This window comes from Saccopteryx leptura, chromosome 1 (assembly GCF_036850995.1).
Source record: "Saccopteryx leptura isolate mSacLep1 chromosome 1, mSacLep1_pri_phased_curated, whole genome shotgun sequence".
Lineage (NCBI taxonomy): Eukaryota > Metazoa > Chordata > Mammalia > Chiroptera > Emballonuridae > Saccopteryx > Saccopteryx leptura.
This window is the reverse complement of record NC_089503.1, coordinates 324287968-324310720: the sequence shown is the minus strand read 5'-3', so window position 1 is coordinate 324310720 and position 22753 is coordinate 324287968. Positions and strand designations below refer to the sequence as shown.

At 36.5% G+C, this 22753-nt stretch overlaps 1 protein-coding gene and 1 non-coding gene across 2 annotated transcripts in view; one reads left to right on the top strand and one right to left on the bottom strand.

Annotated features, from left to right (window-relative positions):
* The window catches only part of ASCC3 (activating signal cointegrator 1 complex subunit 3), a 351207-nt gene that overhangs the window by 276586 nt on the left and 51868 nt on the right, over positions 1–22753 (bottom strand). The window contains exons 5-8 of the mRNA XM_066358816.1: positions 16208–16328; positions 3459–3663; positions 2655–2796; positions 1543–1668 (exon numbers count right to left, since the gene is read on the bottom strand). Of these exons, the coding sequence (XP_066214913.1) occupies positions 1543–1668; positions 2655–2796; positions 3459–3663; positions 16208–16328 (594 nt within the window). The remainder of the gene's footprint in view (positions 1–1542; positions 1669–2654; positions 2797–3458; positions 3664–16207; positions 16329–22753) is intronic.
* LOC136390222 (U6 spliceosomal RNA) lies at positions 6988–7093 on the top strand. Its single transcript, XR_010748655.1, has one exon. It is a non-coding gene; the product is annotated as a U6 spliceosomal RNA (small nuclear RNA).

Below are 22753 nucleotides of genomic sequence, written 5' to 3'. Positions count from 1 at the left end.
TTTAGTATTAAATATAAAAATACAAAATAAATCTCAATGATAATGTTTATAGTGATTGTAAGTTTTTTAAAAATTATATATATATTTAATTCTATAGGCTCTCAGCCCTGGCTGCATTTCAAAATCACCTGCAGAGCCTCAAAATTCATCTTCAAAATATAGATATCTTGGACCCTCCCACGAAATTATAACTAAACAGAGGCGGAAACATTTGAATTTTTAAAAAGTTCTACAAGTCTGACCAGGCAGTGGCGCAGTGGATTGAGCGTTGGACTGGAACGTGGAGGATCCAGGTTCGAGACCCCGAGGTCGCCAGCTTGAGTGTGGGCTCATCTGGTTTGAGCAAAAGCTCACCAGCTTGGACCCAAGGTCGCTGGCTTGAGCAAGGGGTTACTTGGTCTGCTGAAGGCCCACAATCAAAGCACATATGAGAAAGCAATCTGAACTAAGGTGTTGCAACGAAAAACTGATGATTGATGCTTCTCATCTCTCTCCATTCCTGTCTGTCTGTCCCTATCCTTCTCTCTGACTCTCTCTCTGTCTCTAAAAAAAAAAAAAAAAAAAAGTTCTACAAGTAATTCAATGCACAGAATGAAAACCATTAATACAAAATTTGATTACAATTTTGGCTTACTATAAAAACTTATTGTAGAAACAACTTAAAATTGTAACAATAAATAATTTTAATAAAGGCCTAAAATGAAACATATATAGTGAAAAAAATAATGCTAATTATATTGTTTATTGACATATAAAGACATATATAAGTATATATACAAACAAAACAATATATAATTCAATTTTTGTAAAACAAATACACATTCACACATTGATAGAAAAAAGTTAATTTTGGTTAGCTGTGGTTATATTTTATGCTGCTTTATGCTGGTCTTTTTGCTTGACTATATTATTTGATATTTTTAAATGACTATATATGACTCCTATGTAAAAATTAAGCAACTTCACTTTGGTGACAGAAAAAATTAACTTTAAAAAATATGTATACTTTAAACTAAATTAAGAAATATTTTGAGATAAAATATGGTAAAATTTTAACAAGTCGCAAATTGAAACAAAGGATATATGAAGAATATTGTTCACACAACTTTTCCATAGGTCTGAAATTATTTAAAGTTTGAGAAACAATAAATAAAAGAAAGTAATTTATAATTTAGTCCCTACTTCCTCAAATAATATTCTATTTTATTATAGGTTGACCATTGGACTTGTCAATTCAATACATAAAACATTTAAAGCATTTTACTTGTCAGTTTATATAATTTAACCATATATTAGTTGAAATAACCAAAAATAAACATGAAGTTATAGAAATTTATACATAGAAATATATATAAATATCTTTGACACATTAAGGAATATATGTATACATAAGTTTTTTAAAATTTAAACTTACATATTATACATCTTTAGTAACAAAGTGTATATGTCTCTTTATTACATTAGCTAATTGTCCTTTAAAAATATTTTTTCCAATACAAATCCATATATAAACATACCAGCAGCAAAAAATGATCATCTCACCTCATCTAAGTCTTGGATATAAACTGGTTTTTCTTCAAAGCCAACTGGCATTGGTTCACTGTAGGGAATCTTTACTTCTTCATACATCTTGTTATTCTCTCTTTGGATTCCTTCTGGTAAAATCATCTATAAACATCAAGTTAAAATCCAAACATTATAATCAAAAAAAGAAAACAAATGCACTATGATAAATATTCTTCAGTTAGAGAGAGAAAGAGAGAGAACACTACTGGTTTTACCACACAGTACTAAAGTGTAAATTTAGCTTAAAGGAAAGGAAGCCTAAACAAACACACAAAACCATACATACAAAGCATTCATGTATCAGGTATTTCATATAATACACATTATTTTGATGAATCTTAAAGTAGACATTAATTAGGTGGCATTCTTGAAGACAAACGTACTCATAGAGCTAGAAAAACTACGTAATATAGTATAAAGTTTAGTCAAAAAGCAATGCATCCCTGGCCGGTTGGCTCAGCGGTAGAGCGTCGGCCTAGCGTGCGGAGGACCCGGGTTCGATTCCCGGCCAGGGCACATAGGAGAAGCGCCCATTTGCTTCTCCACCCCTCCGCCGCGCTTTCCTCTCTGTCTCTCTCTTCCCCTCCCGCAGCCAAGGCTCCATTGGAGCAAAGATGGCCCGGGCGCTGGGCATGGCTCTGTGGCCTCTGCCTCAGGCGCTAGAGTGGCTCTGGTCGCAATATGGCGATGCCCAGGATGGGCAGAGCATTGCCCCCTGGGGGGCAGAGCACCGCCCCTGGTGGGCGTGCTGGGTGGATCCCGGTCGGGCGCATGCGGGAGTCTGTCTGACTGTCTCTCCCTGTTTCCAGCTTCAGAAAAATGAAAAAAAAAAAAAAAAAAAAAAAAAAAAAAAGCAATGCATCTGCTAACTCAAAAATACAAGTTACATATATAATAAAAGAGAGAAGAACCAATATGTTCTGAATACCTAATGTGTCATCATTTCATTTTTCCCAGTATTTTTAAATACAACTTACCATAGCATAGTCAACTAGTACTAGAGTAATAAAGGAAACAGAATAAAATCTATGTGTCATTTCTTCACAATAAACATACTATCCAAAAGTGGTCTTACATCAGTGACATACCTTTGCACCAGCAATAAATGCTGATGTTCTCATGGCTTCAGCCTGGGAATCATAAACATGGGGATAACGTATTTTTTCAAAGTTCATGTCCCTTTGCCTGCTCAGAATCGGAACATTTCTAGCATTCAGAAGTGCTTGCTCTCTGTAAATACAAAAACAATGAGCTGAATCTGAAATTTTTATCTTGCAACAAAAAGCATATACTAAAACAAGGTCACTATAATAACTATTTCAGGTAGCCTTTCATTATAGAAGAGAATAAAACTATACAAAGGAAGATGTTAAAAATCCTGAAATTGTCTGTAAAATCACAGAGTCAACACGTTTTTAAGTAACATAATATTTCTAATTTTGTTTCTTACAATCCAAAGGTGTTTATAAATTCCTTTTTAAATATGGGTTTCAATATTTAAAGACCAAGTGTAGTAGTACCTTCATTTAATTTTTCTCCTTTCTACTTTTAAATAACATGGGAAAAGGTATTTATTAATGTGGGAAAAAAGAACAATAAATGTGTGTATCCTTCATAAATATCAACATAGTAGTGTGTGCACAGCACAAAAAAATAGCTTACCTCTATAATCTAAACTGCTCACCAACATGGAATTAACCAAGAATATTCTAATTAAGCAGATCACTGCTTTCTTATCCCAGAAAATTAGGTTTTCATATCACAAAATTCTATTCTTATAAGAAAACATGACTAGAAGAATAATGTAAATTATTAAAACTAAGCTAAATATGATGATACCTAAAAGTAGCGATTATAACACAAGCATTTTTTCAGCTGCTGGCTTTAATTACCTTTGTATCCGCAGTTCCTTAGGATCAAAGCACGTAAGTCCTTCTGAAATTTCAACATCTTCCCCAGCCTTTTTCTCTCGTCTGGCAATTCTTTTTTCTTCTCGGCGACACTGTTTCATTAATTGCTTTTCTTGTTCAGACTGAATAGTGACTTGACAACCATAATTGGGTTTAGCATTTTCTCCTAAAATTTTTTTGAAATTTTCTACAAAACAAATTTAAAGCATCATGTTTTATAAGTTAAACTTTATTAAACCCATTTTCCTCCTCACCAAAACATAAGCTAGCACAATGCTCTAACAATTCAGTTTTTAAAAACTGTCACACCAATTTGTATATTTTAAGGAGAGTCTTTCAAAATCACAATATCTAAATGATATTACGTACTGGCTTAAGAAAACTCAGCAATTTTCTTCCTATAGACTAAATAGTTTAAACCAGTGGTAGTCAACCTGGTCCCTACCGCCCACTAGTAGAAGTTCCAGCTTTCATGGTGGGTGGTAGGTACAGAGCAACCAAAGTATAAATAAAAAAATAGATTTAACTATAGTAAGTTGTTTTATAAGGATTTATTCTGCCAAACTTAGCGAAAATCCGACATAAAGTACTTGGTAAGTAATTATTATTATATGCTTTAACTTGCTGTAACTCTGCTTTATAAATTTTATAAAGTAAAGTTACTTCCCTACTCTATAAATCACCATTACTGTGGAACCGGTGGGCGGTTAGAAAATTTTACTACTAACAGAGATACAAAAGTAGGCGGTAGGTATAAAAAGGTTGACTATCCCTGGTTTAAACTTATAAATTCTTAATTATAACATCAAAAACTAAAAGTTTGATTTTAAAATTAAAATAATCTCTATTTATATAATTTCAATAAATATAATTTGCAATACTAACTAGCACTTACTATTAACATGATAAAGATATTTTTTACATATTAGACATAAATAGGCCTTCATAAGGTCATAATAGGCCTTAAGGTGTTGTTATTCATATGTTATTACTTATTTATACATGAAAGAAAACTTTACATTAGCCCAGAATACAGTTAGAAGATGACCAAGACAAATAAAAAAAAAGTATGGTCCACTTTTTCATAAAAATACAATGTTTTTTTGTTTGTATGTTTGTTTAATAAAGGCCAGAACCACTACAAGGAACCGGGTCAATCAAAACTCAGTATTTACAAGTTACAATTTGAACCTGCAGTTTGGTCAACTCAGGAAAATTTTTCTTCCAACAGAATTAAGTTCTGTGTTTAATGAAATCTTTCCAAGTAGTAGTATCTTGGCTCACTGTGGCCCTAAAGGAACTGATAGGAATGTTGCTGAAAGGAATCCATGTCAATACACGATACTGTATTGAGGGCCTGCTAGGTGCCAGGCACTGCTACTAGCCTAGGGAGACAATGAAGAATGAGACTTGGTTCACATCTCAAGGAGCACAGTGCAAGTTACATTATCAAATTCCAAGATCTATTATGGAACAAGGAAGGAATTAAGCACAGCATCAAAATGGGAAAATTAGCTTTCTAAATTCATCTAAAATCAAATTTTCACACTTCTCAGACATTTCTCATAATCTCATTACATGATTTTGAATAAGTCATTTTAACTCTCAATCACATGAAATAACTCCTCTGTATAATGGCTTTTTATAACTTTCAAAAAGTGAGAAATAAGAATTTATTACATCTTAAAATTATAAAATATGATATAATCTCATCTTGTAGGGCTATCATATTTTACAACACTGAAAAAAAGTTCTATATCTGATATTACTTTCTAAGTAAGTTTTATAAATCTATTATAATGCTTAAATTTATAACTTACTTTCAGTGTTAAAAAGAAGGAAGCATGCTAATTGTTTCTGCATCTGCTCTGAACTAAATGAAAATTAAACTGCAAAGTCACACAATTAGGTATTAAGCAGAATTTTTAAAAACATGACTAATGCCGGCCCTAGCCAGTTGACTCAGTGGTAGAGCGTTGGCCTGGCGTGCAGGAGTCCCGGGTTCGATTCCTGGCCAGGGCACACAGGAGAGGTGCCCATCTGCTTCTCCACCCCTCCCCCTCTCCTTCCTCTCTGTCTCTCTCTTCCCCTCCCACGGCAGGGGCTCCATTGGAGCAGGGTTGGCCCGGGCGCTGAGGATAGCTCCATAGCCTCTGCCTCCGGCGCCGGAATGGCTCTGGTTGCAATGGTGCGACGCCCCAGATGGGCAGAGCATCGCCCCCTGGTGGGTGTGCCGGGTGGATCCCGGTCGGACGCATGCAGTAGTCTGTCTGACTGCCTCCCCGTTTCCAGCTTTGAAAAAATTAGAAAAAAAAAAAAAAACATGACGAATGCCAAGTACTTACTGAATGTTAAAGATCTGTGTGTGAAACTAAATACTTTTGGTGACATACTAAATGCATTTATTAAATTTTAAACAAATGTAATAGTAACAAAGTCTTATTATACACACTTGTGATCATCTAGAAAAAAAAATTAAAAGAAGGAAATATGTCTATCTCAAGAATAGCACTATAAAGCCACAATCAGAATACATATATCCTGTGGGACTGAACATAACAGGTAATAAAAAAACATTAAACTGTAGAGCAGGAAATGCTTAAATGTATGCTTCTCTTGATGGGCTCAGAAACTGTAGTTACCAACAAGTAGAAATGAAATGAATAAATTTAACATCAATTTTAACATAAAATTTTACTAAAGAACAATGTAAAAGGCTGTATCCTTTTTAGAATGTAATTACCCATAAAAGAAACCATGAGATAACTTAAATTTTATAACAAACCCTCTACTAAACTTTCTCCACATCAGTTCTGAAAACAGAATTTAATTACAGCTATTCTCAACTTAGCAGTCAGTACACTATACCCATGTACTTCTCCCCTACCTTACATTTCCTGGCTATTATAAGAACACAGATAAAGTAGGGTAGTGTATATCTGGATAAAAAGATTAAAAGAAAATCTGTATGAAAGCTAGGAAATCTACATGGCAATAAGCTATTGCTCTCTTAAGGCCCATAATTTTGAGGACTAAAGAAAAGAGTGGAATTAGATTGTCTTACTAAAGTAATTTAATGTAGAATACAAATGTAATTTGGTATTTCAAAACACCCCCCAAAAAATTTTTTTAAGGAGAATCATGCTTAATGCATATACAGAAAAAACTCTACTTAAAAAAACAACAATACTTTGGGTGATGGGAATGAAGCATAATCAAATGTCAAAATAACCTGGAGATGTTTTCTCTGAACATATGTACCCTGATTTATCAATGTCACCCCATTAAAATTAATAAAAAAATATTAAAAAAACTTTAAAATATGTGAATTGTCAGATTCTTTACCACCCCATAGAAAAAGTTAAAGTCTATGTATTTAAATGCCGACAATTTTCTACAGCATAATTATCCTCAGAGAGTAGCAACATTAATAATGATTCGGCATAGAATGAAAGAATAAAAGCAGTTTGAGAAGAGTAGAAAATATTTCAGGGCCGACTAATGGGTTTCTGTGTTCGCTTCAGCAGCACATATACTAAAACTGGAACGATACAGAGAAGATTAGCATGGCCCCTGCGCAAGGTGACATGCAAATTCGTGAAGTGTTCCATATTTTTATTTTTCACTGTATCTTTTTTCTCTTTTTGTTTTTCCTTCTTTTCTCTTTCACTATTTCTCTAATTCGACTGTCATTTACAAACAAATTATTTTATTCTTGATTCAAACTTTTTCCTTGTGGCATCTCGTGATTTCTTACCTCTTTTTTATTATCTCTTTGCCACTTCCCCGCCACTCAGGCCCTTTGTTTTACGTAGTATTTGTTCCATTTATTACAATAGAATTTTCATTTTTTTCACTGTATTTTCTCAAAAGAATACATGTTTATTTCTCATTTTCCAAAAAAAAATTTTTATTTATTTTTTTTATCAATTCTTACTAGTGTTATTAACAATACCATTCTCAAATGCCATTAAGGAAAAAGAAATCAAATATCATGGATACAAAAGACAGAGATGAGCTCAGATAGATGAGGAAAAATCTATAGAAAAAAATTTTAATAGCTTGGAAAACTTGGAGTTAAATGACAAAGTATTTAAAATCAAAGTCCTAAAAATACTCAGGAATATACAAGAAAGCATAGAAAGGCAATTTAGGGAGCTCAAAAACCAATTCAATGAACAGAAAGAATACATCATCAAGGAAATTAAAATTATGAAAACAGGCCCTGGCCGGTTGGCTCAGCGGTAGAGCATCGGCCTGGCGTGCGGGGGACCCGGGTTCGATTTCCGGCCAGGGCACATAGGAGAAGCGCCCATTTGCTTCTCCACCCCCCCCCCTCCTCTCTGTCTCTCTCTTCCCCTCCCGCAGCCAAGGCTCCATTGGAGCAAAGATGGCCCGGGCGCTGGGGATGGCTCCTTGGCCTCTGCCCCAGGCGCTCTGGTTGCGACAGAGCGACGCCCCGGAGGGGCAGAGTGTCACCCCTGGGCGTGCGCCCTGGTGGGCGTGCGCCCTGGTGGGCGTGCGCCCTGGTGGGCGTGCGCCCTGGTGGGCGTGCGCCCTGGTGGGCGTGCGCCCTGGTGGGCGTGCGCCCTGGTGGGCGTGCGCCCTGGTGGGCGTGCGCCCTGGTGGGCGTGCGCCCTGGTGGGCGTGCGCCCTGGTGGGCGTGCCCCCTGGTGGGCGTGCCCCCTGGTGGGCGTGCCCCCTGGTGGGCGTGCCCCCTGGTGGGCGTGCCCCCTGGTGGGCGTGCCCCCTGGTGGGCGTGCCCCCTGGTGGGCGTGCCCCCTGGTGGGCGTGCCCCCTGGTGGGCGTGCCCCCTGGTGGGCGTGCCCCCTGGTGGGCGTGCCCCCTGGTGGGCGTGCCCCCTGGTGGGCGTGCCCCCTGGTGGGCGTGCCCCCTGGTGGGCGTGCCCCCTGGTGGGCGTGCCCCCTGGTGGGCGTGCCCCCTGGTGGGCGTGCCCCCTGGTGGGCGTGCCCCCTGGTGGGCGTGCCCCCTGGTGGGCGTGCCCCCTGGTGGGCGTGCCCCCTGGTGGGCGTGCCAGGTGGATCCCAGTCAGGCGCATGTGGGAGTCTGTCTGACTGTCTCTCCCCGTTTCCAGCTTCAGAAAAAAAAAATACAAAAAATAAAAAAATAATGAAAACAAATCAAATAGAGAAGAAAAAATTCATGAACTGAAAAACGAGGTAACAAGTTTAGCTAATAGAACAGGCCAGGTAGAGGAGAGAAATAGTGACACAGAAGACAGGCAACTAGAGGTACTACAGAGAGAAGAGGAGAGAGACTCACGAAATAAAAAAAACGAGAAATTGTCTGACTCCATCAGAAAGAGCAACATAAGAATAATGGGTATCTCAGAAGGAGAAGAGAGAGAAAATGGAATGGAGAACATATTCAAACAAATAATAGACGAGAACTTCCCAAGCCTGTGGAAAGAATTATATCCTCGAATTCAAGAAGCAAAGAAACACCCAGCTATCTTAACCTTAACAAACCTACAACTCCAAGGCACATCATAATGAAATTGGCACAAACCAATAACAAAGAAAAAATTCTCAAGGCAGCCAGGAAAAACATATAAAGGAAGGCCCATTAGATTATCATCAGATTTCTCAGCAGAAACTCTACAAGCTAGAAGAGAGTGGACCCCAATATTTAAAGTTCTGAAAGAGAGGAACTTCCAGCCAAGAATACTATACACATCTAAGCTATCCTTCAAATATGAAGGAGAAATAAAAACATTCACAGATCTAGAAAAGATGAGAGAATTTATCACCAGAAAACCCCACTTCAAAAAATACTAAAGAGGGCTTTCCAACCAGATACAAAGAACAAAACAAAACAAAATTACAAGTAAAAGCTCCATCAAGATCACAATAAAAACAAGCTTAATCAGTGAAAACGAAAACAAAAACAAAAAAAGGGAGAGGACAAAGATTAACAGTAGCAAGGAGGATGGAGTAAAGAAACACTCATGAGATAATGTACTACAATGAACATGATATGTATCCTTTCCATTACTTAATAGTAAACACCCTTGAAAAACTCACCATAGAAGAACATAGCTTGAAAAAGGAAGTAACAGAGGAAACAAGTATGGATCACAACCAAACATAAAGAAATGATAGAGGCCCTGGCCACTGGCTCAGTGGTAGAGCGTCAGCCTGGTGTGCAGGAGTCCCAGGTTCGATTCCTGGCCAGGGCACACAGGAGAAGTGCCCATCTGCTTCTCCACCCCTCCCCCTCTCCATCTCTCTCTTCCCATCCTGCAGCCAAGGGTCCATTGGAGCAAAGTTGGCCTGAGCGCTGAGGATGGCTCTGTGGCCTCTGTCTCAGGCGCTAGAATGGCTCCGGTTGCAACAGAGCGACGCACCAGAAGGGCAGAGCATCGCCCCCTGGTGGGCGTGCCGGGTGGATCTCGGTCGGGCGCATGTGAGGGTCTGTCTGACTGCCTCCCCGTTTCCAACTTCAGAAAAATACAAAAAAAAAAAAAAGAAAGAAAGAAATGCTAGAAAAACAAAAGAGAAGAACCAAACAAGAAAACAAGATACAAAACTATCAGAATCAATATATAAAATGGCAATAGGAAACCCACAAATGTCAATAATTATACTAAATGTAAATGGATTGAACTCACCAATAAAAAGACACAGAGTAATAGAATGGATTTAAAAAAATCCAACTGTATGCTGCCTACAAGTAACACATCTAAGCTACAATGATAAAAACAAATTCAATGTGAGAAGTTGGAAAACAATACTCCAAGCAAATAACAACTGAAAAAAAGCAGGTGTAGCCATACTCATATCTAGCAATGCTGACTACAAGACAGAAAAGGTAATCAAGAGATAAAAATGGTCATTTCATAATGATATAGGGCAGTGGTCCCCAACCTTTTTTGGGCCACGGACCGGTTTAACGTAAGAAAATATTTTCACGGAAGGCCTTTAGGGTGGGACGGATAAATGCACAAAATAAAATTATGCGACTGGTGTAAAAACTGTGGTATTTTTAAATATAATTGTCGAACTTACAAGACAAGCATCAAGACTGAGTCTTAGATGGATGTAACAGAGGGAATCTGGTCATTTTTTAAAGAGAAGACATCATTCAGACTTAAATATAAGTAAAAGGGAAATAATGTAAGTTATTTATTCTTTCTCTGTGGACCAGTACCAAATGGCTCATGGACTGGTACCGGTCCGCGGCCGGGGGTTGGGGACCACTGATATGCGGGACATTGAATTAAGAAGACATAAGACTTTTTAATATATATGCACCAAACCAAGGAGCGCCAAAATATATAAGCTACTGACTGACCTAAAAACCAACAAAAATACAATCATACTTGGAGACCTCCATGCACCGATGATGGCTCTAGGTTGTTCACTCAAACAGAAAATCAATAAAGAAATAATGGCCTTAAACAAAACACTAGAACAATTGGACATGATAGACATCTACAGGACATTTCATCCCAATGTGCCAGAGTATACATTTTTCTCTAGTGAACACAGAACATTCTCAAGAATTGACCATATGTTGGGCCACAAAAATAACATCAACAAATTCAGAAAGATTGAAATTATACCAAGCATATTCTCTAATCATTAATCCTTGAAACTAGAATTCAACTGTAAAAAAGAGGTAAACAAACACATAAAATGTGGAAATTAAACAACATACTTTTAAAAATGAGTGGGTCAGAGAAGAAATAAAAGCAGAGATCAAAATATACATACAGACAAATGAATATAACAATACGACATATCAGAATCTCTGGGATGCAGCAAAACAATAATAAGAAGGATGTTCATATCACTACAGGCCTATATGAACAAACAAGAGAGAGTCCAAGTAAACCACTTAACTTCACATCTTAAGGAACTAGAAAAAGAAGAACAAAGACAACCCAAAACCAGTAGAAGAAAGGAAATAATAAAAATCAGAGCAAAACTAAACAAAATAAAGAACAGAAAAATTATAGAAAAAATCAATAAAACAAGGAACTGGTTCTTTGAAAAGACCTACAAAATTGACAAACCCTTGGCAAGACTCACTAAGGAAAAAAGAGAAGGGACTCATATGAACAAAATCCAAAATGAAAGGAGAGAAAACACCACAGATACCATAGATATACAAAGAATTATTGTAGAATACTATGAAAAACTATATGCCACCAAATTTAACAATATAGAAGAAATGGATAAATTCCTAGAACAATACAATCTCCCTAGGCTGAGTCATGAAGAAGCAGAAAGCCTACAGACCCATAAGCAGGGAGGAAATAGAAACAACTATCAAAAACCTCCCCTAAAATAAAAGTCCAGGGTTAGACTGCTATACTAGTGAATTCTATCAAACATTCAAAGAAAGAAGACTTGGTTCCTATTCTAATCAAAGTTTTCCAAAAAATTGTAGAAGAAGCAATGCTTCCAAACACATTTTATGAAGCCAACATAACCCTCATACCGAAATCTAGAAAGGACCACACAAAGAAAGAAAAATACAGACCAATATCTTTAATGAATACAGATGCTAAAATACTAAACAAAATACTAGCAAATCGAATACAACAACATTAAAAAATAATTCATCATGATCAAGTGGGACTCACCCCAGAATCACAAGAATGGTTCAACATACATAAAACAGTTAACATAATACACCATATCAACAAAACAAAGAACAAAAACCATGTGATTCTATCAACAGAAGCAGAAAAGGCATTTGATAAGATACAACATCATTTTATGTATAAAACACTCAACAAAATGGGTATAGAAGGAAAATATCTCAACATAATAAAGGACACTTATGATAAACCATCAGCTAACACCATATTAATGGCATAAAACTAAAGACTTTTCCCCTAAAATCAGGAACAAGACAAGGTTGTCCACTTTCTCCACTCTCATTCAACGTAGTGCTGGAAGTTCTAGCCAGAGCAATCAGACAAGAAAAGAAATAAAAGGCATTCATATTGGGAAAGAAGTAAGGGTTCACTTTTTGCAGATAATATGATCCTTCATGGTTGCAACAAAAAAATAATATACCTAGAATAAACATAACAAAGAATGTAACGAACCTATATAATAAAAACTACAAAGCATTGTTAAGGGAAATCGAAAAAGATACAATGAAATGGAAAAATATTCCTTGTTCTTGTATGGAAAGAATAAAAATATACTCAAAATGACTATATTACCCAAAGCCATATACAAATTTAATGCAATTCCCATCAAAATTCCAATGTCATTTTTTAAAGAAATAGAAGAAAAAACTTCAGGTTTATATGGAACTATAAAAAACCCCAAATAGCCAAAGCAATCCTAAGGAAAAAGGACAAAGCTGGGGGCATTACCATACCTGACTTCAAATTATATTATAGTGCCATGATAATCAAGACAGCATAGTATTGACAGAAAAATAGACATTCAGACCAATGGAACAGAATAGAAAGCCCAGAAATAAAACCACATGTATATGGTCAAATAATTTTTGATAAAGGGGCCAAAAACACACAATGGAGAAAAGAAAGCCTTTAACAAATGGTGCTGGGAAAACTGGAAAGCCACGTGCAAAAGAATGAAAATCGACTAGTTTGTCCCCTTGTACTAAAATTAATTCAAAATGAATCAAGATAAGACCTAAATATAAGACCTGAAACAATAAATTACATAGAAGAAAACATAGGTACTAAACATGGACCTTGGCCATAAAGAGCACTTTATGAATTTGACTCCAAAGGCAAGGGAAGTGAAAGCAAAGATAAATGAATGGTACTACTTCAGACTAAGAAGCTTTTGCACAGCAAGAGAAACTGACAACAAAACAGTCAACTAAATGGGAGATGGTATTTTCAAATAATAGCACAGATAAGGGCCTAATATCCAAAATATACAAAGAACTCATAAAACTCAACAACAAACAAGCAAACAATCCAATAAAAAAATGGTAAGAGAACATGAACAGACACTACCCCCAGGAAGAAATACAAATGGCCAACAGATACATGAAAAGATGCTCATCTTCATTAGTTATTAGAGAAATGCAAATCAAAACTATAATGAGATACCACCTCAAGCCTGTTAGATTAGCTGTTATCAACAAGACAGGTAATAACAAGTGTTGGAGAGGCTGTGGAGAAAAAGGAACCCTCATCCAGTGTTGGTGGGGATGTAAAGTAGTATAACCATTATGGAAGAAAGTATGATGGTTCCTCAAAAAATTAAAAATAGAACTACCATATGACACAGCAATCCCTCTACTAGGAATACACCCCCATAACTCAAAAACACTGGTTCATAAAGACACATGCAGCTTCATGTTCATTGTAGCATTGTTCACAGTGGCCAAGACATGGAAACAATCAAACAGCCCTTCAATAGATGACTGGATAAAGAAGATGTGGCACATATATACTATGGAATACTACTCAGTCATAAGAAATGATGACATCAGATCACTTACAACATGGATGGACCTTGATAACATTATACTGAGTGAAATAAGTAAATCAGGAAAAACTAAAAACTATACGATTCTATATATAGGTGGGACATAAAAAAGACTCAGGGGCATGGACAAGAGTGTGGTGGTTATGGGGGGGGGGAAGGGAGGGGCACAAAGAAAACCAGATAGAAGATGACAGAAGAAATTTGACTTTGGGTGATGGGTATATACAACAAAATCAAATGTCAAAATAACCTGGAGATGTTTTCTCTGAATCTATGTACTCTACTTAATCAATGTCACCCCATTAAAATTAATAATAAAGTGGAAAAAAAAACCTAAATGCAAACTGAATAAAAAGAAAAGTACATTGTTTCTAAAAGGTTATCCTAACAGAGTAAGACTTGTGTATAAATGTTATATAAAAACCAATATAAGGGAACGGTAAAACAATACTAATTCATCATCCACAGTTTTCTAAAACATTATGTTTGCTGGACTGATTTTGAACTTTTTGTTAATAAGTTACACTATTAAAAGGTAAGTATGCCTGAAACTGATATAATGTTGAATGTCAACTGTAATTGAAAAATAAAAATATAAAGTTAGATGAATTTTAAAAAGGTGAAATCATTAAGTATCTCCATATTCAGACCTAGAAGGCTAACATAATAAACACCAAATTCTTAGAATTTGAATCATAAGACTAGATACTTAATTCCTTTTCATCTGGCAGATACCCCTTTAAATGCTCCTAAACTCTGCTGTCTTACTGCAATTTGGGTAAAGCAATATTAACAGATGGAAGTCCTCCTTTTTTTTTTTTTTTTGGTGACAAAGGGAGACAGAGAGGGACAGCTAGGAACAGATAGACAGGAAGGAAGAGAGATGAGAAGCATCAATACTTTGCTGCAGCACCATAGTTGTTCATTGATTGATTTCTCATATGTGCCTTGACTGAGGGGCTACAGCAGACCGAGTGACCCCTTGCTCAAGCCAGGGACCTTGGGCTCAAGCTGGTGGGCCTTGCTCAAACCAGATGAGCCCGTGCTCAAGCCAGTGACTTTGGGGTTTCGATCCTGGGTCCTCTACGTCCCAGTCCGACGCTCTATCCACTGTGCCACCACCTGGTCAGGCTGGAAGTCCTCTTACAGCAAGGCAGTATTCAACATACTTAAATAACCAAAAACCTATAGAAGCAGAAAGTGGCTAATTTCAATTCTTCAAAGTTTCTACAAATCTCTAAGCAACTCAAAGTACCTGTCAGTAATAAAGGTATGGGATAAAGGAAATCAGCAAGAAAGTTTGGATGTAAATCCAGGTTGTTTTTATAATTTCCTTTTAGTGCTTTATTCACAAACATAAGAAAACAGTGGCAAAATGAAGAAGAATAAATGATGATTTTGGAGAAGGGTGTTTAATTTTCTATGTTCATATACTTTAAAAAATTCCAAAATGTTTATAAGGATGTCAAGGACTAATCAGATAAAGGCAAGAAATTCTGTTTACCTGCTTATCATTTAAAACCTGATTTTGGCATCAGTTGTGACATAGTAGGTCAAGCATTTTTTTTTAATACTTCTGGCTTCCTAAATAACTCTTACTAATTCTTCTGCGGATTTAAAATACATGTTAACACATGACAATATAAATGTTCAATTTGCTAAGTGTGGCAATTGTATTGCAGTTAAGAAGGCAACTGTTACTCTTCAGGCATATATGTTGAAGATTTTATGTTGAATTATTAGGATTTGTGCAACTTCCAGTTATTGTTCAGCAAAAATTTTAAATGTAGGTATGTGTGTGTGTGTAGACATGTGTAAAGAATTATATTGAGAAGAGAGAAAAGGAAAGCAGAGGAGGAGAAGAAAAAATGTTAATGACTGGTAACTCTACATGAAGGGCATGTTCATTCAACAGTCCTTGTACCTTTAAATAGATTTGACAGTTTCCAAAATATATAGATAGTTGGAAAGAAACTGTAACATCATTTGGCCCATAGTAACTACTATAGGTATTTGCTTTAAAAATTTTTTTGTCTATTTAAATCTTCTGCTTAAAAAAAACAATATACCTAAACACAAATAGAAACTTTCCCATACCACCCTTTTTTTTAGGGCACTGATATTTGTTTCATATTCTGCCATATCTAAAACCTAGTTAAAAGGGAGATAATGGTAAATTATATAATACACAAAAGGATAATAGAAGTATAAGTGCATTAAAAAGATAAACAATGAATTTTTTCTTTAAATTAAAACCACTGGCAAATACTTTCTTACCTTGAAGAGCCTGCACCTTATGATCATTTGAAGAATTAAGAAACCGATCCACTATTGCAATTCTGTTCTGGAGGAGCTTCGCACTAAGTTCCAGTCCATCAGGTCCCAGCAGTTCAAATAGCTTATAAGAGGAAGAAAATTGAAACAGGGTGCCTCAAAATCAACTCTTTCAAGTTACTAACACCCTATTTAACAGTGGTGGGAGGGCAAACTAATATAGAAGTGCCCAGAAATTACTTGAAAAAAATATCGTTTTGCAAAGAAACTTAGGAAAGAAAAATAACTTCATATTGCAAAGGAGCTTTCCACTTTATAAAGGCTATTAGCAATTATATAATTAAAGAGCGTGACTCATTTAAAAATAATTATGATTTATATACAAAACTCTTAAGTTACTGAATATCAAATTCTTACATTTGGGTTTTCTTGACATAACCAAATCAAATTCTAAAATTAATTTGCTTTTTAACATAAAGTGTTACAATTTTCCCAAATAAAGTATACATTTTTACTTACAACTTACTACGTAGCAATTATCATTTGAGAGTTAAAGAACCATTAGAATGTTTCAATGAATCATGACATGCCATATTTTTTAAGCTTAATAAGTATTTTTATTAAATTTTATTATTTTATTAATAATGAATTTTTAAATGATTACATCTGAAATCTAAATCACAGTACTGCAAGTGCTTCATGTAACTTTATAAAAAGTTCCCATGTGAATCCTACCCTACTATGCCAAGTGGTTACCAAAGATTAAACTGATTCCAGAGTGAGAAAATGAGTTTTAGGATTTAGACATTCAATCACAAAACTGTATGAAATACCTATTCCAGAAAGCCTTTAGATTTCCTCAAGTATAATTTGGACATACCTATTATTTCCTTGTTCAGAAATGTTATCCTCTAATTTTGCATGTATAGATTTTATATTAACCAAATTTTGACTGTTCTCCAAGATTCCACACAAAATCATAATTAAAAGTAGAAATTCATGTGAGTATATATGAGACATTATTTAATAAATATCTCATTTTACTGACATCTACATACAAAGCCACCCTTCTTCCAGCAAGCCTCCAATCATGGAATAGCTCCTCCTCTGGGCAAAGCATCATGGAAAATACTGGGGCCCCAATCACTCTCACGCTGGTGGCTCCTAAAGCAATGAGCCCACACAAGGAGAGGCAACCAAGAACTAGGTTACTTTCTCTCCCTTCCATCAAGTATTCAACTCCTAAAGCAAGGCTGCCACCCAGAGAGAAGTTTCTCATTGTTCCAGCCCTAGCTTCAGAGTTCGGCCTCAGAGATCTTGCTTGGGATGAAGGGAGAAACTAAGCCACAGAAAGAATAGGGAAACGTCTAAAACACAAATCAGTGGTTGTCTAGGGCTGGGAGAAGTTGGGGGAAAGTATAGGGGCACAGTACCTAAAAGGTTAGGATTTCTTTTTGTGTTAATAAAAAGGTTCTAACATTGACTTTGGTGATGTTTGTACCAATTTGTAAATATACTAAAAATATTGATTTATATACTTTAAATGAGTGAATTGTATGGTATGTGAATTATATACCAATAACGCTGTTTTTTTTAAAATTATGAACCATAAGGACTTAAAATTCTAAAAGTAAAAAGAAAAATCGCTTAGTGTCAAAAGAGAAATATTAAATATAATTTTCCCAATAAGCATTTTAACTAAGTGTTTTGAATTGTTGTTAAGACACAAGCCCTATGCTTAATGTTAAGCGTAATAATAACAAACCAACAAATTCAAAAAAGGTCGTTGCAACATGATGCCTACATAGTTACTTGCCCCACACACACTGAAAACAAACTGTAGTAGGAAATGCTCTCTACATATAACATGAAACATCCTTTATAAACTATCAACTCTCAAAGAATGTGTCAATTCTTAAACTGAGATGATACTTCCATAAGAAGATAATTTCTCATGGCAGAATTATCCTTACAAATATTCTTTGCTACTAAAGTTTACTTAAACTGAAATTCATTGTTCACACATGATAAAGATTCTAGTTAAAAATTTTTAGTCCACAACGTAATTTTAAGAAACCACCAGTATATTTGGAAGATAACATCTAATGTAACATCACAAACACAAGATCACAGCACAAAAAGCAAATTATTCCTTAAAAGTAACACATCTAGGACCTAGCAAAAAGGACAAAGATACTTTTTTGCTTTGAATATCAGGACTTTCTTAACTCCCAAGATGAAGAATCACCAGCAGAATTCTAAGATTAGCTGCCATCAGATTTAAAGCAATCTTAAAATGATACTTTCCCTAACATTTGCCACTTTTATCCACATAGAGAGCAGGGGCAGTTTACATCAAGATTCGCACTACAAACTAATTTGGCAGTCAAAGTGATTGTTTGTAAAGGTACAGCTCTGGATCACTATTATGTGCAATGATACAAATTCCAGATGCTTTCAAAAATGAAAAAAAAGGGGACATATCAGTGGGTACAAAAACAAACATCAACTGCAGAGTTTTAGAGAAAAAAAAGGAATGCACGTTTCAAACAATAAAAGGCAAGTTTCACTGACCTGGCTATAAATTAAGGAAGAGATTTAAAGGAGATAATAGGAATAGAAGACAAGTAGATGTTGTTAAAGCCATTATCATCTATTAAGGTAGTCTAAATAGACAAAGGTTCTTAAAGTTATAATAAATCCTTTTTCATCAAATAAATAATTAAAATAACTAAAATAATTGTTCACCAAATAAAAATGATGAATGGAAATAGTAAAAACATTAACCAAAAGACTACATTTCAGATGCCAAAAATATTATTTCAGACCACGTGCAGACTAACTTGAACAGCACGACTTCCTTGTTTCTTACAATACTTTTAACAGATGAATGTAATTTGTGAATCTCTCAGCAGAATAATCCCCAACTTTCCACTGTATTCTGCATTGTCATTTTTATTACAATAGAAAAAACTGCTATAATAGATACTATATTCCCAGTACAATACCAAATGAATCACAGACATATCAAAAACACAAAATATAAAGTGATAAACTTTTAAATAAATTTCCAGAGAAAATTATACTATAAATCCTATGAAAAAAATGACTTAATAAAAGAGATATAATGGAACTAACTAAGAACTGTAGGGCTAACCTCAAAGTGGGGTACGTGCTGATATGCTGAGGTTTTGTGAAACCATAGAATAAACAAATAACGTGTACTTGGATTTTGGTTTACTCAAATATTTAAGAGGCAAAACATTTCAAAGCAAAACACAATCCTGGTCATGTTAGTGTCCTATTTGAATCCTACTTCTCTAGTAAAAAAAAAAAGAATTTAATCACAGGAACAAGCTTTAAAGTAAACAAAATTTCAATATTTATAAAAGGTTTGGCAGTACTATTTTGGTTACCTTCCAGTCAATGTTAAAGAATTCATTGAAAGTCAAAAATAAGCATATCTGGAGTTCCAAAAAGACCTTTCAAAAAAAAGAGCAAACATTCTCCAAATCAAATAGTCAATGGGCATTTTGAACAATAACCAGTGATACACAGTAGGCACCATATATTGATGTACACAAGGAACCCTTTTGGACAACCACATGGCTACACAGATTATGGAATTAATTTCAATATTAAAATCAGCTACTAAAATTGTTATTCAAGGATTGGTCATGGCATTGGCCTATTCAAAATTTATCAATGATACATAAACCAGAAAACACAATCACATTTGTTAAAAGTGTTAATATGGTGCCTGATACACACAAGATTTAAAAATTTTCTAAATAGTCCGATATAATCTGGCCAGATCTAAGGAGAAATAAGAGATAAATATAAAAACCCCAGAATCAGATGTAAAAGACTCATGTGGACTTGCACAATATGGGGAAACCTGGCAAATATATTCCTAAGGAAAATCCTGAAAGAGTAGAAGGCTGGTTATTTGCAGGGTCAACATGAATAAAAAATGCATTGAAGGCTAGGAAATAACTTAATGTATTATTACTTATATAATATTTCAAACACCCATTTATCATCTCAAAGGGTACTACACTAATTGGAATAAAAATGAAAATGCAGAATACAATGGAAAGTTGCGAATTATTACTTCTGCTGAGAGATTCACAAATTACATCCATCTGTTAAAAGTATTGTAAAAAACAAGGAAATCATGCTGTTCAAGTTAAATCTGCATGTGGTATGAAATAAGCTTTTGGAATCACAGTTCAGGCTATGAGCAACTTTTTTAAGCACTCTGAGCCTCAGCTTTCTCCTCTATTAAATAAATTAGCATTTCTGACAACAAGTAGTCAGTAAATACTTACTGATGGTATTGACAAATTTTCCCCGGCTAATGAATATCCAACATACTTCTGTCAGCAGGAAATCTTATAAGGCAACTCATGTCACTGCTAGAGAATGGTAACTGTCAAAATAAAATTAAAAATCCTTCCTTATACCAGGGCCAGTCAGTCTCCCTATAGCTTTCACCTCTCACTCTGCTGTGCCTTCTGGTGTTACAGAGAATGACCTTAGTAACATTTCTACAAAACAACCTTTCAAATACCTGAAGACAAGGCCAACCAGTGGCCAAGCATTACTCATAAGTTCCTTTTTCCTAGGTAACCAACCAAATTCCTTACTATTTCTCATATAACTTGATTTCTAAATGATTCTCTATTTAGTATCAATTAAAAAACATTTTACTGAGCCTCTTAAAAAAAAGGCATCCAAAACTAAACATAGTATTTTAAATATAATTTGATCAGATCAGAGACTAAAACAAGTAGATGGTAAACTTTTCTGAACACAGCATAAACGGTAATAACATCACACTATTAGTTCAAACTGAATATGTAGTCAAGTAAAAATATTTGGTTTTAGGTTTTTTCCACAGGAATTCCAACTTGGCTAAGATTCCCATATCCTGTACTTTATATAAATTTTAAGCCCAGAGGAGGGCAAGATGGCGACGGAGTAGGGGGACATATGACCTTCCACCTCCCTGAACCAAAGCGGATTACAACTTAATTGTAAGAACCATCATCTGGAAAAACCAACTTTGGACTAAATAAAAGGACTCTTTAACCAAGGAACACTTAAGAAGCCACACTGAGACTAGTAGAAAAAGCAGAAATGCGGAGAGGGCTGCCCAGCTCCCAGGAACGAACGGCGACCCGAGGACTTGCAAGGCAGGAAGTGAGTTTAGCAAAGAGGGGAAGGTCCTGAGCCCCAGGAACAAAGCACCAGCCTGCAGCCCCAGAGCCTAGAAGAGGCATATGGACAGTATTTAGCTGCAAAACAAGCCAGGACACTGTTCATGAGAAAGAGACATATTTCGCAGACCCAGGATTCTTCTTAAAGGGACTGCACACAAAACCTCTTTCACAACCACTCACCCGGAACTCTAGGGGATGGGGAGAGAGGAGAGGACTGGAGTAGCAGGAAGAGAGTGTAATCTAGGAGTCACAGGGAGAAACATTTTGAGGGACAGCCACCCTAACCACTGGGCAGAGTCACCCCCCAAATCTGAAGTGAATATTTCCCCTGGAAACAGCAATACCAGCAAAGGGAAGCAGGACACCAGACAAACAACCTCGCCCGCGGCACTCAGAGCAGAATCGCTTAGAACAGTGGTAGTCAACCTGGTCCCTACTGCCCACTAGTGGAAGTTCCAGCTTTCATGGCGGGCGGTAGGTAGCAGAGCAACCAAAGTATAAATAAAAAGATAGATTTAACTATAGTAAGTTGTTTTATAAGGATTTATTCTGCCAAACTTAGCAAAAATCTGACATAAAGTACTTGGTAAGTAATTATTATTATATGCTTTAACTTGCTGTAACTCTGCTTTATAAATTTTATAAAGTAAAGTTACTTCCTTACTTTATAAATCGCCATTACTATGAAACCGGTAGGAGGTTAGAAAATTTTACAACTAACAGAGATACAAAAGAAGGTGGTAGGTATAAAAAGGTTGACTACCCCTGGAATAGGGAGAGGGAGCCTTCAGGAATCCAGTTTTGAGTGTTAGGGTCTGAGCTGCTGCACCCACACCCACAGTGCTGAGGATTTGCCGGGAGGGTGGGCGGCAGCAGGACACAGAAGCGCAGTACTGTTGGCAGAGGCGGAAACCTGGCCGGCCATGACTGAAGGCTGGTTTGACCTCAGTCTGCCCAGCAGGGGCGGAAGGGGCGCATGAAAGCAGTCCAGCCCAGCTGCAGGGCCGGGTGAGCAAGAGTGGTCCCGCCAACAGGGTAAAGACAAAAGCGTGGGAACAGCAGAGACCCGCGGCTGAGCACAGGCATGCAGCCCCAACGGACCTCGGAGCTGGGGACTACGCATGACACGCGAGCACAGATCCGCCTGTGGGGGCGGGACAATAGCCTAGGAACAGGTGGAGACCTGCGGCTGAGCATAGGTGAGCAGCCCTGCCCGTGGTACCAAGGTTTGCAGCCCCAGGCGCAACGTGGAGCCCCATCCGTGGGGGTGGGATGAAGGCCGAGGTCTACTGAGGCTTGTAGACCCGGGCATGTGAACACAGCC